The sequence below is a fragment of the Brachyhypopomus gauderio genome, chromosome 21 (assembly GCF_052324685.1).
Source record: "Brachyhypopomus gauderio isolate BG-103 chromosome 21, BGAUD_0.2, whole genome shotgun sequence".
Lineage (NCBI taxonomy): Eukaryota > Metazoa > Chordata > Actinopteri > Gymnotiformes > Hypopomidae > Brachyhypopomus > Brachyhypopomus gauderio.
Window position 1 is genome coordinate 4978378 of NC_135231.1, and position 17128 is coordinate 4995505.

Below are 17128 nucleotides of genomic sequence, written 5' to 3' on the forward strand. Positions count from 1 at the left end.
ATGGATCGATTTACATAAAGGTCCCCTCGGCCCAGCTTTTCGCCGCACCGCATCCAACAAATGTTTTTTACTACTCAAAATTGCTTTCCGGATCTCTTTAATTATAGTTATTAACACTATACCTTTGTATGAGCAACAATAAATGGTAGATCTCCATTATGAAAACGTTAAATGTTGATAATTATGACTAGACAAATCGGTGTTCGTTTCAGACATCTTGTCAGAATTCATATTCAACATATGCAGTTTTAACAGTGTTTACACAACGAATCAAGCAAATCAGTATCACTTAAGTAATGTGTTAGGATTAGTGCAAAGTTAACTTCCTTAGCTATCTACTTAGAAGCACGGTGGCTGATGAGCTCACGAGGGCTCATTAAGAGAAACAGTGGACTCTTCTCACAGTAGCAAATCGTTATGAGATTAATCCTAAATGGTTATATCTTTATAATTTCACTACCAAGAAGCAAAAGTTTGTAGTGGGCAATGCTACAAATTAGGGTAAAATGCTAACTCCATCCCCTAGACAATGCAATTCGATGCCAGTCCTGGTCAACTGCCACTGATGCGCCAAGAAGAATCTAAAGTAGACGCTGAAATTTACATTTTCATGAACAAATACATTAACTTTTATTTTAGCCAATGCCAGTTGATAGCCCTCCCACTGAGCATACACCATGCGAGGACCTGCTTCTTTTTATTTATTAATCATTAGATTTAAGCTCTAATGATGTAAATTACACCATTGACCTGAAACCGAAATCAGATTACCTGTGAATAAGTCCAAAAACTTCTCAATTTTTTCCTCTTCGTGTTAGCATAAATGAGCTTTGGTCAGGTTCTTTTGGATTCTTGAATCACCTATCAACCCTATATGTTAAATCCTTTAGATCTAGTCTTCATCAAGAAACTCCATGGATGGCAAAGAAGAAAAACAGAATCTCACAAAAGTGAGTACACCCCAGTGTTGTATATTAGAGAGTATTAGTATTAGAGACCCATTCTTGAGTAAAAGTACAAGTACTCTATCAAAAAATTGACTTGAGTAGAAGTTGAAGTGTTCTTTAAAAACTTTACTTAAGTAGAAGTACAGATGTATTCAGCATTTTTGTACTTAAGTATTGCAAGTAGTTCTAAAATGTATTACTCAAGTACTGAAAGTAAAAAGTACAAGTATTGTGTTGAATTAATTAAAGAAAGCCGTCAAAGTTTGATTATCAATTGTTTTCATATATCACTTACAAATCAAAGATGTCAAAGACCACATATACAAGTGTTCTGTATGTACAAACAAGTAGCAACTTAAAAAACTGGGCTTAACACTTTGTACACAAAAAACAGATAACCTATGTCCTGCTATGTCGTAGGTTTGACGCAAAAGTACAAGTTCGCCTTAATTTAGCTGAGAAAACGAGGTGTATTTTGGACATAAAATCCATCCATTGGGTTGTAAGTGTGAACCTACTGTCCTGCATTTACCCTCAATAAATGCCCTTACCCTATAAAAACACTACACTATATAAATGGACACATGATTAGTCAGCATGAAAAGAGACACGGATTACTGTTGCTAAAAACACAACTCAGTGTGACATCGCCTTTATGATCGCCAGTAGGGCTGGGTATTGATTCAAATTCCAAGAATCGATCCGATTCCGATTCTGAAGATTAAGAATCGATTTTTTTCGATTTAATCCGATTTAATCGATTCGATCCGATTCGATCCAATTCGGGGTTTAGTGTTATTAAAAATGTATTTGAGCTGTTTCCTGACTGTGTACAGAAGCAACATGTTAAAACTAGTATTATATCGATATTAATCAGCAAATAGTTACTGGTAGTTGGTAGTTACTGATGGCTGGAAGACTGGTGAAAAGGGTCATCATAAATCTACCTTCAAGAAAGGTAATCCAGGACAATAAACAGGACATCTTTGAGGTGTCTATATCTGCAACAGTGGGCTCCTACTGGGACACTAACCAGTGCATTATTATTATGATTTAAATAATTAAGAATTCACCCATAAGCTGTTGCTACCAAATGCGTTTTTATTTTAAAAGTGCTCACACTTAATAAACTGAAAGTATAAAATGTAAACGTGTATTTTTCTTTAAAGTGAGAATATAAGAAAAGAACTCTCACGTTACGGTCCCCGACCCCTCCGTTTTGGGCGCGTTAACGTCGTCTGCGTCTAATCGTCTACGTCGGTGTATCTCCGTGGGTGCGGGTGCGTCTTGTGATAGTCCTCACCTGTGGCTCGTCTCGTCACGTGGGGTTTATGTGGTTTGTCTATTTAATTTGCGCTCGCGTCCTGTGCTCGTCGTTGTTTGAGTCACACATGTTCTTTGTAAACGTGTTTTATGTGCGCTGTCTGCGCTTCGGTAAATGTAATAAACGTAACGATTTGGAAAGTGCAAAGGATTCTGTCTCGTCCATCGCCTTGCGCCCAAAGTTACAAGAACATTTTAAACTTTTTTTTAACTGTAAAAACTGGGTAAACGGTCAGTGACACGGACTAACTGTAGTCACTGTCACTGGATAATCTGTCCTTCTGTTTTTAGATTTCCGATTTGACTATCGTCGTTACCGGCACTGTCCGACGCCAAGTCGTTTTACAGTTAGTTAGACCGAGCACGCCTGCGTGAATTCAGTGACGAGGCGGGGGTAAAAGTTCACAAAAAAATCGATCTTTGGACGTACGAATCGATAATCAGATCATCATATGCGAATCGATTCTGAATCGGAAAATCGATTTTTTCAACACAGGCCTAATTGCCAGCTAATGTTAAGTGAATACTGCAGCAGTCATGAACATAATTAGGTTAGTTAGCTAAGATATCTAACCTAACTAGCACTTACTGACAGCTAAAGCTGGTGTGTCTTCTGTGCGTTATATTTATACTTACTTCAAGTTCGAAGGTGAATATTTGAAGGCCAATATTTCACCCTCTTTAGGGAGGCAGAGATGGCACTTCATCCTATAAGAATTTACTTTCACTCAGCAAAAGCAAACACTGTCTCTAGGTGTCCTTCCTCACCCTCACCGCCACGCCATTAAACTGATGGAAAATATGTAGTGAAGTGGAAGTAGGACAAAAAAATAATACTCCAGTAAAGTACAGATACAGCATTTTAGTACTTAAGTACAGTAGTGAAGTAGTTCTACTTCGTTACTATACAACTCTGGTACACCCATACCATTTCTGCAAATATTTTATTATATATTTTCATGGGACAACACTATAGAAATGAAACTTGGATAGAGTAGTCAGAGCACAGCTTGTATGACTGTTCAGTTTATAATCAGTGAACGTGAAGTTTTCTGAGTTTTACTGCACGCTGCATGATGTGTCTGTAAAGGTCTGTGTAACGTTTATCAGTTCGATTTTCAGACTTCTCGAAGCAAAATTGAAAAATGAGAAATTGGATGTAAAACATAATTATTAAAACTTTCATTTAGCATAATGCATGAAAAATTAGAATTTTTGTTCGTTTTCCCCATTTGCAGGTGTTTTTTGCACCTTAGAATGTGAATTTAGAAAGACATGAGTCCTTATCCCAGTTTCTGATTTTTTGTATTTGCCTACTGTAATATGAAGTGGGTGGGGGTGAACACCACATCTGCTTGTGATTGGTAGGTGTCACTACCCGATTTAAACCGGAATACCGATGTGGCCTACGCATGAGCGTAATTGAACGTCATTTCCGATAAGTCTTAAGGCAGATGCTGCGCATTTAAGGCTGCCAATTTTACGCATGCGTGAGACATGTTGGTTATTCCAGCTCAGAGCTGCACAGGTTGCTACTAGAATCCCTTTACACTCCTCCATGATGACATCACGGAGCTGGTGGATGTTAGACACCTTGTGGTGTCTATCTTGGTTTCGTCAGTCTACAGGACATGGTTCCAGTAATCTGTGATCTTGGACTGCTTGTCTTCAGCAAACATTATGTAGGCTTTTTTGTGTGTCAGGTTCAGAAAGCACCAAAAGCACCCCAAGCACCAAGTGTAACAGCCCTGCTCCCCAATAACATCTAGAATCACACAACAAGTCACATGACACCAGGGAGGGACAACAACAAAACCTGATTTAAGTACCGCTGTACAAGCTGTGCACTCACTACTCTGTTACACTATATTGAAAAAAGTATTCACCCACCTTCCTTGACTCACATATCAATCAATCAATCAATCAAATATTATTTATATAGCGCTTTTTACAACAGTTGTTGTCACAAAGCAGCTTTACAAGTGTCGAGTCCTAGCCCCCAGTGAGCAAGCCAAGGGCGACAGTGGCAAGGAAAAACTCCCTAGTTTTTTTTGCATGAGGAAGAAACCTTGAGAGGAACCAAGACTCAGGGGGGGAACCCATCCTCCTCTGGCCGACACCGGTCACCATGACAACAACAACAATTTAAACAAAGAAATAAAGAAAAGGAAAAGATGTAATAATGTCCATCATGGTGTAGGCTTATCCGGTCAGGCAGTAGGTGGCTCGCTTGGATCGCTTGTCTCTCCTCATCTCATTTTTCCTCGAGCAGGTGGGCAGCCATGTGGAGAAAATAAAACGGGGAGAATTAGCTCTGTACGGGGACATATACAGGACAGATGAGATTATGAACATTACTGGAGTGTGGCAGCAACTCCGGCATTAAGTTAAATTGTTACAGCCTAGCTAAAAAAGGCAGAACCAGAAGGTAACATAGGCTTGGGGGCATTCTGAGACAATGGCATCCATCCACTGCACTGTCAACAAACTTGAGTGACCACGAGCAGTGACAGGATGACGGCACCAGCGCTCCAGTCTACCATAAAACCCTTCGTCTATGAACCCCTGGATCTGTACCTTTATCTAAGGGGGAATGTTAATTATCAAACGCTAAACCAAATAGGTGGGTTTTCAACCTAGACTTAGAGATTGTGACTGTGTCAGAGTCCCGGATGCATTTTGGAAGGTTGTTCCAAAGCTGGGGGGCCTTACAAGAAAAGGCTCTTCCCCCTGCTGTTACCTTATTAATTTGTGGAACTAATAAAAGACTAGCACCCTGTGATCTTAGTGGACGTGGGGGTTCATAGTAGGAAATAAGTTCCTGGAGGTATTCAGGAGCAAGCCCTTGCAGTGCTTTATAAGTTAATAATAGAATTTTAAAGCCAATACGGAATTTAACTGGGAGCCAATGCAGGGCTGATAGGACTGGTCTAATATGCTGAAATTTTCTAGTTCTGGTCAGAACTCTGGCTGCGGCATTTTGAACTATTTGAAGTTTATTTAGATTCCTATTTGAACATCCTGACAGTAGTGAGTTACAGAATTCATATGAACTTAAATGTCATTCCATTCCTAATCTGTAGGGTTCAATATGACGTTGGTCCACCAATTGCAGCTAGAACAGCTTCAACTCTTCTGGGGAGGCTGTCCACAAGGTTTAGGAGTGTTTATGGGGATTTGTGAGGTCACATACTTATGTTGGACGAGAAGGCCTGGCTCTCAGTCTAATTGATCCCAAAGGTGTACTATTGGGTTGAGGTTAGGACTCTGTGCAGGCCAGACAAGCTCATCCACACCTGACTCTGCCATTTGTGTCTTTATGGACCTTGCTTTGTGCACTGGTGCACAGTCATGTTGGAAGAGGAAGGGGCCAACTCCAAACTGTTCCCACATCGGGAGCATGGAGTTGTCCAAAATGTCTTGGTATGCTGAAGCATTCAGAGTTCTTTTCATTGGAACTAAGGGCCCAAACCCAGCTCATGAAAAACAACCCCAAACCCGAATCTCCCCTCCATCAAACTTTACACTTATCACAATGCTGTCAGACAAGTACCGTTCTCCTGGCAAATGCCAAACCCAGACTGGTCCATCGGATTGCAAGATGGAGAAGTGTTATTTGTCACTCCAGAGAATGCCCCTCCAGCCCCGCCATTGGCGGTGTGCTTTACACCACTGCATCCGATGCTTTGCATTGCACGTTGTGATGTACGGCTTGGATGTATCTGCTCGACCATGGAAACCCATTCCATGAAGCTCTCTGCTCACTGTTCTTGAGCTAATCTGAAGGCCACATGAAGTTTGGACGTCTGAAGTCATTAACTCCTCAGAAAGTTGGTGACCTCTTTGCACTATGCACTTCAGCATCTGCTGACCCCGCTCCATCAGTTTACGTGTCCTACCACTTCGTGACTGAGTTGCTGTCATTCCCAAACACTTCCAATTTCTTATAACACAGCTGACAGTTTTTACGACTAGATTTGTTGCACAGGTGGCATCCTATAACAATTCCACGCTGGAATTCAATGATCTCCTGAGAGCGACCCATTCTTTCACAAAACTGCATGCCTAGGTGCTAAATTGTATTCACCTGTGGCCATGGAAGTGAACACCTGATTCCGATTATTTGGATGGGTGAGCGAAATTGAGGTCTGGTGACTGTGGAGGCCATTCGAGTACAGTGAAGTCAGATGTCGTGTTCAAGAAACCAGTCTGAGATGATTTGCGCTTTATGACATGCCGTGTTATCCTGCTGGAAGTAGCCATCAAAAGATGGGTACACTGGGGTCATAAAGGGATGGACATGGTCAGCACCAATACTCAGGTAGGCTGTGGCTTTGACACGATGCTTAATTGGCTCAAAGAGTGCCAGAAAAATATCCCCCACACCATTGCATAACCACCACCAGCCTGAACCATTGATACAATACAGCAGGTGTCGGCTACCTATGGCACGCGTGCCACCGTTGGCACGCCGAGGCATAATCACTGGCACGCGACACGCTGGACCAGCATCAGCAAAAAAATTATAAATTAATATAAATTATTATATTAATGGATTATACTTTCGGGAGACACACATCGCGTGAACCTGCGCAAGCGGCGGAGGCGTTTATACTTGGCGATCGATCGCGATATAATACTTAATTTGTATCCATTTACACCCCCCCACCCCCGCTCCCATTTAATTTGTTGATAGTGGCACACTCATTGACTAGACATGTTAAAGTTGGCACTCCATGTCTCAAAGGTTGCCGACCCCTGCAATACAGGATGAATCCAGCAGTTGAAGATTCATTCATTCATTCCTGGGGGTGTTTACACCTGGCTTCACTTGTTCACATGAAATTGAAACATGATACGATCACCTAACACGAATGTTGATAAAAGGTGTAAACGGGCCTCCAAGTGAGATGTTGCATCTTAGGATACCTGTATTTTAGAACGAATTTGTAATTAAGAGAAGAGTTTGGATTAATCAATAAAAGCCTTTACTTTCTCACAGCATTCAGGCTCCTCTTTTTAACCTCTTTTCTGGTGTCACGCTACAAAAGCCCCCTGCCAGCCTCCCCCTTCAGTAGCAGCAGTGTTTCATATCGTCCTCTTGGTGCGACGTTGTTTTTGCCCCTCAGGTGCGTGTGGCCAGAGCCGGAGTGGCTAATCGGGAGATTCGGGAGGATTCCCGATGGGCCGGCTCATGTCAATCTCTAGTTTGGGCCGATTGGGAGGGAAAAATAATTTTGGGCCCTGCATGTGGCCCATTAGGAAACCTGACACCCGAGGGTTGTTTGTCTGTCTATATATGTCTTGTATTTGTACCAGTGGACTGCTGGTATCCTTCATTTGGATTTGTCACTGGGTTTACGTTTCTGCATGTTAATGAATTAAATACTTCTTTTCCCCTGAGATTAGTGTAATCGCTTCTTTTTTCTTTGCACTCTGTTGCATGTCACATCTGGCAAAGTGATGCTTGTGAATGTTTATCAGAAAAGCTACTTTTAATTTTGTTTATTCTATTAAAAATGTGATATACATATTCTGCCTATTAAAAGTTAAAAAATTCTAATTCATTGCATTCAGGATAATATAAAATTCTTAGAAATTGTTTAAATATATGTTGCATAAAATCAACATTATGTGACAATTGCATGAATATTGTCTAAAATAGCAAGCCAAGTATCACTTTAGAGAACATTGCAGATATGCATTGTTAATATTCAGTCTTAGAATTTACAGTAAACAGGTTGTATCAGGGCATTTTCAGTAGTATTTTACACATGCAGCTTCATTGTCCCTACAACAGCCTCCACAGACCTGTCCCCATGACCGCCATTGTCCCTAAAACAGCCTCCAGAGACCTGTCCCTATGACCCTGTCATTGTCCCTAAAACAGCCTCCAGAGACCTGTCCCTATGACCCTGTCATTGTCCCTAAAACAGCAAATAATAAATATTTTAACATCTCGTAAACAAAAACAAGAAAAAATTTCATTTTATTTCATTTTTATTTATTTGTCATTCCTTTTCATTAGAGGGTTTTCCATCCACCGAGTTTTTGCGCATTTTGAAAATGCGCATGAAAAAAACTGGATGGAAAAAGACCAAAATTCGAAAAAAGCCCCAAATATCGCAAAAAGATTTTTACGCTAGGAGGAGGTGGAAAAGTTAGACTATCGCATCGCCAAAATTCGGAAAAACTGGATGGAAAAGGGTTTTTCGCATAAACGATGACGTATCATGTCAAGTCATGTGGTTCTGTACACGATCGCGATGTAAAAATGGCAAATGCATACAAAAACAGTTCTGGAGAGAGCAAAAATTGAATTTAACTTCTCCATGTATAGAAAAGAAAAAGAAAAATTTTTTTCAAAACCTCAACGTGCAAAAATGCGTAACTGCCAGATGGACGTAAAACCACTATTGTTTGGCGTCCTCTCACGTGATCTAAAGTTTATTCGCATAACTGTAATGAATGGAAACAAGGCTTAATTCGCATTTTTTTCTGCCGAAACTTGGAAATTGCGCATTATTTTTTCGAAAGGTTTGGATGGAAACCCGGCTATTGGCTCATACCATTGCCTCAAGGTAATATACCCAACAGGAATTAACATTCATTATTCATGATTTTTTAATACATTGCTCTTATAAAGTGTATGATTATTATATCTCAAAATATACCCAAAACAAAGCCACTAATAATTTATTGATAATTTATTGACTCACTTGTTCCTCTGGAGATTTTGTGCCATATATGTAACCACTTAAGACAGTCTACCGTTGGGTAATGGTCATATGTTCTTTATTTGTCTTGTCAATGCCGTTGTTACATGTTTTTATGATGTAAATGCACAAAAAGAAAAAAGTATACAAAAGAATATAAAAGAGTACAAAAGTATAAAAATCAAAAATGTTCAATTAAGGACTCTGTAGAAAAGTACTGTTAACATAAAGGTGTTCGGCACTGCTGTTTTTATGCTACCAAATAGCAAGAGGATGACAAACGTTTATGCACCATATTTAGAGAACAACAATGTAAAAGGTTAGGATAATAAAATATTAAAAAACAGCACACTACAATATAAAGTCTACAAAAATGTTAAAAGTAGGCAGTGCTATTTTTACATACATTTTTGGCTATTATGCAAAAGCTTTATAAGCATGTAGTTTTCTATCTTATACAACATCAACTAAAAACAAAGTATTCTGCAAATAGTTTTCAAAAAAGGTTAACAGAATCTTCAAGCTTTCTATTTTTAAGCAAGAAAAAGACTACAGTCTGCTTCGCACATGACAACAAGTCTGAAAATAAAAACATTTTAAAACACTTAACAAGAGTGTTCAGACTAACAAACTCCCAAAGGGAAAAAAAAACTGACGATTCTGTGTTCAGAATTAGTCCTCATCTTTGTGTCTGCAGATTTACAAAATTAAGTTCCAGTACAGGTATATGTGATGGTCCTGAAAACCATTTAGAAATGTAAACGTTCTTTTCAAGGACAGAAAACAGTACTATCACAATGTGAATATTGTGCACAATGTAATTATTCACTTACAATTGTCAAGCCAGAGAGAAAAGGATCACAGCTATGATGTATAGATTTTTGTAACAATGCCCTACAGGTTTGGTCATGATTACGTTCTTTAATTCTCATATTATTGCTACTGCCATATAAAACAAGATAAAATGAGGATTAAAATGCTTATTGTACGTAATAAACACCTTAGCATCTTGTTTAAATGGGAGCAACAGTATATATCAGTCTTAAGGTACATCAAAACTGGGCCGTACTTTTACATAATTTTCTTTCTCTTATAGGAATACCAATTTTCATCATCTTAAATATGTTTAATAACTGCACCTTGAATCATTTGTATACAGTAAAAGCCTTTGTCAGCCTGAAAACATCCCTGGGATATAGGGGTGTTTCCAAACGTATGATGAATGTATGGTGTGTGCTCACAGCTTGCCTTTAGCACTGATTTACTTCAAGTATTTGAAATCCTTGAGGGAAAAAAAATACAGTACAAAGAACACATTAAAAATGCTAGTCAATGGACACGTGATCCACACAAGGTCCAGCGGTTCACCCACGCCAGCCTCCCAACAACGGTCTACGTGAATCGAATGAAACAAACGAGAGGAAACACTTTGTAAAAGAAACTCTTAATACTGTCTCTCACGCTGCATCAGGGCTGGCAGGATGAATGTGGGAAAACAAATCAAATCAAAGTTTAGAATTTTTTTGTCGGTCTCATCAGATCTTTGGCGTCACTAACCTTTCTTTTCATGCTCTGTTCCACAGCTCTGACATTTTGGCATATAACCCACTGTTTTACTTGTCTGACGTGCAACAAAAGTCTCTTTAAACGGGTGGTTCTGTTTGAACTTTACATCAATCTATCAACACTCACGATAAATGGCAGCGAGAAACAATTACTGTCCATTTTGAAAAAAAGACAGAGATGTTACAGAACTGGAATAACTATTATTTTTCAGATGTTCAGTGCATTTTGATGTTCAGTGTCTTGTTTCATTTATCCAGACCACACATTTCAACATGTAGTTAATGCACAACCGTCAAGTGAGATTTGCCAAGATGCCAGCTTTGTGTATTAAGATCTATAAACCAGTCCAAAAGCCCACCAAGGTTGAAAATGTAACACTAAGCAAAGGTGGAAAAAAAAACCGTGAAAATTATTGGCTCAGTGTTATAGCACCACCTGCTGGATAAAAACCTGCTCAGGCTGCTTCAAAGTTAGGGTCCCGCCCAGGTAGGAAACTACCAAACCTCATGAGCTACCCAGTGTTTCATGAGTCTCTTGTGGTGGTCTGTTGTTGTGGGTGACTGTACGGATGGGAACTTTTATGTTTGTTTGTTTATTTGTTCTATAGCTGTCATTCGCAGGCAAAGTAGTCCTTCAGCGGGGCAAAGAGGTGTCGAATGACGGGAACACTCCAGGAGCGGCCCAGTAGTTTCTGCCTTGCCCCGCGGCCCATGTTGGACACATCTGTGTAGTGAACTGGGAAACCGAAAATCCTGCAACACAAGAGACAGGGCGGCTCAAAGTGAGCAGGATTAACATTACAACATTAGATAAACACTGCAACAGAAAACAGACAGGCATCGCAACAGCAGGACCCCCAGACTAGTACAATTAATGGATTGATTTGTAGCATGTAGTAATAGCAGCAAATATGGTAATGAATATGTGTTGAACAGCTTGAGCGGTCTGGATATATTCTGTACACGCTCTTGGATTTTAATAAACCCACTGTTACAGCTACAGTTTCTCATCAACCATAAAACCATTATGGTATGTTTTATGGGATTATTTGAAAACATGCAAATAAACACAGCCTCTGTTGTTAAGAAGGTAAGTAAAGGCAATGATAGGCTATAGGATAGTTATAAAAGCATCGCTCTGTTTTTATCTATTAATCAAACATGACTGAACCTAGCCAAAAAAACTGGAAGACCAGACTGTAGCAGGTGGTGCTGCTTACAGGAATTCTGTTTACAAGCTGCAGGACATCAGGTCCAGGACCAACCCGCCTCCACCCGCCACCCCCCTATAGCTGCAGCTCAGGCTGAGACGTGACTGTGTGTCTCAGCTCCCCTGCGCTAATATCATGTCTGAACGACAGACGTGCAGCTGTAACTAACTTTAGACACTGACATGCAAAGTACTAAGTAACAGGATTGAAAAGGTTCAGTGTCACCAGATGTGTGAACGCAAACAAACCCAATTTGGTTCCGTTTTTTGGATCAGTGCCAGATGGTTTTTTTTCCTTCATGCATTTGGAAGCATTAAATGTATCACAGGTGACTTGCTAACAGGCAGCAGAAGTGACAGCATATGTGATTTGTTCTGATTATTACACAGCTCTGGTTTTGAGGTATTTGGCTGCTCACCTTTCCAGCTCCGTGCACCACAGTATGTCTTCTTTGCCATTCATCATGACGGGAAAGTGCTGGTCCTTGCCCTGTTTGATGGAGTTGGAGCGGGTGGTGATGGTCCGCACCTTGCCAAACTCCAGACAGAAGATGATAAAGTGTTATTTCTCAAACAACACAGCCCTTACAGCAGTTCCCAGGAATGGGCTGGCAGACGGCGTGGGGCACACCAACCGCCCAAGAGGCTGCAACACTCAGGGACGCCTGCCAAAAGTGGAGGGGGGTGTTACCTTGGCGACGCGGCCGTGCTCCAAGCAGTCCTGCAGTTCTAGCTTGTCCATTCCAGAGGCACAGAGGGGCCTGCGATCGAGCACAGGACACACATCAGCTCTACCACAGTAGCTCTACCACAGCAGCTCTACCACATCAGCTCTACCACATCAGCTCTACCACAGCAGATCTACCACAGCAGATCTACCACAGTAGCTCTACCACAGCAGATCTACCACAGTAGCTCTACCACATCAGCTCTACCACATCAGCTCTACCACAGCAGATCTACCACAGCAGATCTACCACAGCAGATCTACCACAGCAGCTGTGCCACAGCAGCTCTACCACAATAGCTCTACCACAGCAGCTCTACCACAATAGCTCTACCACAGCAGCTGTGCCACAGTAGCTCTACCACAGTAGCTCTACCACAGCAGATCCACCACAGCAGCTGTGCCACAGCAGCTCTACCACAATAGCTCTACCACAGCAGCTCTACCACAATAGCTCTACCACAGCAGCTGTGCCACAGTAGCTCTACCACAGCAGCTCTACTACATCAGCTCTACTACAGCAGCTCTACTTCATCAGCTTTACCACAGTAGCTCTACCACAGCATCTCTACCACAGCAGCTGTGCCACAGTAGCTCTACCACATCAGCTCTACCATAGTAGCTCTACCACAATAGCTCTACCATAGCAGCTGTGCCACAGCAGCTCTGCCACAGTAGCTCTACCACAGCAGCTGTGCCACAGTAGCTCTTCTACAGCAGCTCTACTACAGCAGCTCTACCACATCAGCTCTACTTCATCAGCTCTACCACAGCAGCTTTACCACAGTAGCTCTACCACAGCAGCTCTACCACAGCAGCTGTGCCACAGTAGCTCTACCACAGCAGCTCACCAGCATGTTTTCAACTATCTCAACCCACTACGGGTCCAGGGACATAGTCCTCTTGTAAGTAGTTCATGTGAGACTGAGAACCTTGTGAGTCTGAGAACTTCGTGCTGGTTGATGTTGAGAGGATGAGTGTGGGCTGGAAGTGACAGCTGTGGGCATGTATGTGTGTAGTACCTATTCATTCCTGGAAGGTTTCCCCAGAAATATCGGGCCCTGTGAGCAGCAGACACTTCAATGGCATCTATCATCACTGGATTACACTGAAACACACACACACACACACACACACACACACACACACACACACACACACACACACACACACACACATACACACAACGTTAACATGAAACCACAGATCCTATTTAAACATTGCTGCTGTCTCCTTATGAAACCTTTGGCAGGCTGAGATGTGGTGTTAGACGAGTGGGTGGTGATACGCCGGTTTTACGAGGTTTTAGTTATTTCCCTCACTCTGCTACACCTCGTCTGACTCATCAGTCCAACGTCAGACAGAACGGGACCTGTCGGAGCAGGCTCAACGCTGACCTCTGCTGGCTCGTGCAGGGGTCAAACTCCAGAAGCTGCCTGCTGAAGCTCGGCGCTATGGCAACAGTTTATGGAACGGGAGGAACCCTGACCTCAAGGAAGCGGGAGATGTCCCGTTTGTCATTGACGCCCATGGCAACCACATTCTCAAACATCCAGAAGAAAGGGCGGTCTTCTCCTTCTTTTGGCTTGGCTTCGCTCAGAAGACGATAGAACTCGAAGAACAGGCGGCCAGTCCCCTCTACAACACAGGAGAAGCCATGAGGACAAACATTCACAAGAAGGTTCATAATATCTGATTGGCTTTGAAGCAGTAGAGTTGTTTTGTGTTCAGTCAGCAATAAATCTCATGAAGAAGTACAGATACAATACAGTATCTGTAATGACATATTACGTTAGGCTTCGTGTGATTATCTAGTGACACAGCACTGTAGCAGAGGCACTCAGACTGAGGCGTGTGCTGCTGCATGTTGGAGAAACAAATCCAGTCATCATATTCCCATATGTAACATATACTAATTACATTTAATTAAAAATCTGTGATCAGTCGTTCCTCTTTGGTGCATGTTGTCATGTTTGCATTCTGGGAAATCCTCAAGCAAAGTGGACCACAGACGTTTGCATTATCCCTGTTATAGCAGAGATGCACGGCAGAATGATACAGCTGAGATATGATCTTACCGTACAGGCCCTTCCTGGCTGGGTTGACTATTGAGAGATCGTTACAAGGGCTTCCACCAATCACCAGGTCAAATGGTCCCCATTCAGCAATCTGTGGGAGACACCAGCACCACCTAGTGTTACCAGCACAGCAGTACACCTTTACCTCTGTGCCCTTAACTGCCTACACTCCATGGGAGGTAAACCTGTAAAAGACCTTTAATTAAATAGAAGCAAAAGTAAACCACAAACAAGTGTTATTAACTATGATTTACATCATACATTTTGACATCATACAGGAACAAGAATTCCATTGAATCTTACAAGAAGATTACAGCAATTGAGTGATTCTGCTGTGTACACACAGTATGCCCAGACATAATCCGTAGGGTTTCATCACCACCTCCTGCAACCCAACCTACCCCTACCCCAGCCCCACCCCCTCCTCCACCCCAACCCCACCCCCTCCTCCACCCCAACCCCACCTCCTCCTCCACCCCAACCCCACCTCCTCCTCAACCCCACCCCCTCCTCCACCCCAACCCCACCCCCTCCTCCACCCCAACCCCACCTCCTCCTCAACCCCACCCCCTCCTCCACCCCAACCCCACCCCCTCCTCCACCCCAACCCCACCTCCTCCTCCACCCCAACCCCACCTCCTCCTCAACCCCACCCCCTCCTCCACCCCAACCCCACCCCCTCCTCCACCCCAACCCCACCTCCTCCTCAACCCCACCCCCTCCTCCACCCCAACCCCACCCCCTCCTCCACCCCAACCCCAGTCTGAGGCTCTGATCTCAGCCCTCCTGTCCCTCTGGCTTTCTTCTCTTGTCCTGAAAGCCTTTTCAGTGCCCCCCCCTCCCGAGGCAGGCCAGCCTCCTGGACATGACAATGGCGTGAATGGATGACTTGAGCGGGTGCGTGAACGTGAGGGTGCACGGCTGAGTGAATGTGTGATGTCGAGGGTGAGGGGCTTTTCAGATCGCACTGGGCTTTGGGAGCAGCAAATGCATGCACACGTGTGCACGTGCGTGTTTGATGCCCAACTGGAAAAAAGAAAAGCAGGGGTGCTAAAAAACAAAGCTGGAGGGCGGAGCTACAAAGGACACTCCCCACTATGCTGGTCTGATGAGCTACAGGAACATGCAGCCTGCTGCACAAAAGCAAACAATAAGCTCAGAGCAGGTCTGTGGGTGTGAAACCCGAGACCTGCCGCACTGTGTCAGCTGGAAAGGGTCTGGGTGCAGTTTGGGCTTCCCAGGATTAATGGCTGAGATTATGCCACCTGAGTCAAGTTGCCAGGGACAACGAGGCCTCTCATCTTACATTTTTTCGGGTGATGTTTCGAACATCGTGCACATATTGGATTTTTCCTTCATGCCGGACGACTCCTACAGATATGGAGTCCTCGCACACCTCGGAAGCGATGTACATGTCGATCTTGAAGCCCAGGTCCTTCAGCACCAGATACCCTGCAGTGCAGTGACACAGGTCAGCCAACAATAAACCAGTGCCAGACAGACTGTGATACACATTCCAAACCAATTTCTCTAGAATCTTCCATATAATCTTTCATGAAGCTTGTTCTCGGGGAAAATGTAATCTAAAGATGATAAACAATGCAATAAAATCAGCCAATACACAGCCATGGACACACATACATATGCGCACAGACACACACACCTGTGGCAATGCCATCAAACAGCGAGAGGACTCTGATTGGACGTCTCTGCTCCGCCGGAACTGCTGGGTAAATTTTTGGGCTTTCCTAAAAATGAAAAGGCACAAACAAATTGAGTAAATTGAAAAAAACAAACCTGCACTCTGAATGCCCCTGCCCTCTGACCAGCGTGCCCTCTGATTGGCCTGCCCTCTGACTGGCCTACTCTGATTGGCCTGCCCTCTGACTGGCCTACTCTCTGATTGGCCTGCCCTCTGATTGGCCTGCCCTCTGACTGGCCTGTCCTCTGACTGGCCTGTCCTCTGATTGGCCTGCCCTCTGACTGGCCTACTCTCTGATTGGCCTGCCCTCTGACTGGCCTGCCCTCTGACTGGCCTGCCCTCTGACTGGCCTGTCCTCTGATTGGCCTGCCCTCTGACTGGCCTACCCTCTGACTGGCCTACTCTCTGATTGGCCTGCCCTCTGACTAGCCTACTCTTTGATTGGCCTGCCCTCTGATTGGCCTGCCCTCCAACTGCCCTGCCAGGCTGCCTGGAACTCACAAACTCCTGTCCGTTGTCGTTCACGAAGAACTCCTGCAGCTTGAGGCTCCAGTCGTGGCGTCTCTTGAGGACCCCGTACTGCTGCGGCGGCTGGCACATGTAGCACAGCCACGGGTCCAGATCCCTCGCACTGTCCGACGCCCCTGCCCCCACCAGCAGGTCCAAACAGTCCACGCAGAAACACCTGAGGGGAGAATGTAAAATCCCTTAGAGCTACTGAGTGAGGAGTATATGAGGAGTATACCGTTTCATTTAAGGAAGGTGGGTATTCAGGGTGCCTAGGTTGGAGGTTGAGGTTGGCATGGTGACGCCCAAGGGAGAAAAAACCCCAGCGCAAGGGACGTGAAGAGAATGAGAAG

The 17128-nt window shown here is 43.5% G+C and overlaps 1 protein-coding gene across 3 annotated transcripts in view; it reads right to left on the reverse strand.

Annotated features, from left to right (window-relative positions):
• Window positions 1-9048: 9048 nt before the first annotated feature.
• The window catches only part of dnmt3bb.1 (DNA (cytosine-5-)-methyltransferase 3 beta, duplicate b.1), a 33017-nt gene continuing 24937 nt past the window's right edge, over window positions 9049-17128 (reverse strand). For all 3 annotated transcript variants that reach the window (XM_076983871.1, XM_076983872.1, XM_076983870.1), the window contains 9 exons: window positions 16770-16953; window positions 16230-16314; window positions 15873-16018; window positions 14567-14657; window positions 13978-14126; window positions 13511-13596; window positions 12453-12522; window positions 12181-12299; window positions 9049-11304 (listed from right to left, as the gene is read on the reverse strand). In XM_076983871.1, coding sequence (XP_076839986.1) covers window positions 11163-11304; window positions 12181-12299; window positions 12453-12522; window positions 13511-13596; window positions 13978-14126; window positions 14567-14657; window positions 15873-16018; window positions 16230-16314; window positions 16770-16953 — 1072 coding nt within the window. In that variant the 3' untranslated portion in view covers window positions 9049-11162. The remainder of the gene's footprint in view (window positions 11305-12180; window positions 12300-12452; window positions 12523-13510; window positions 13597-13977; window positions 14127-14566; window positions 14658-15872; window positions 16019-16229; window positions 16315-16769; window positions 16954-17128) is intronic.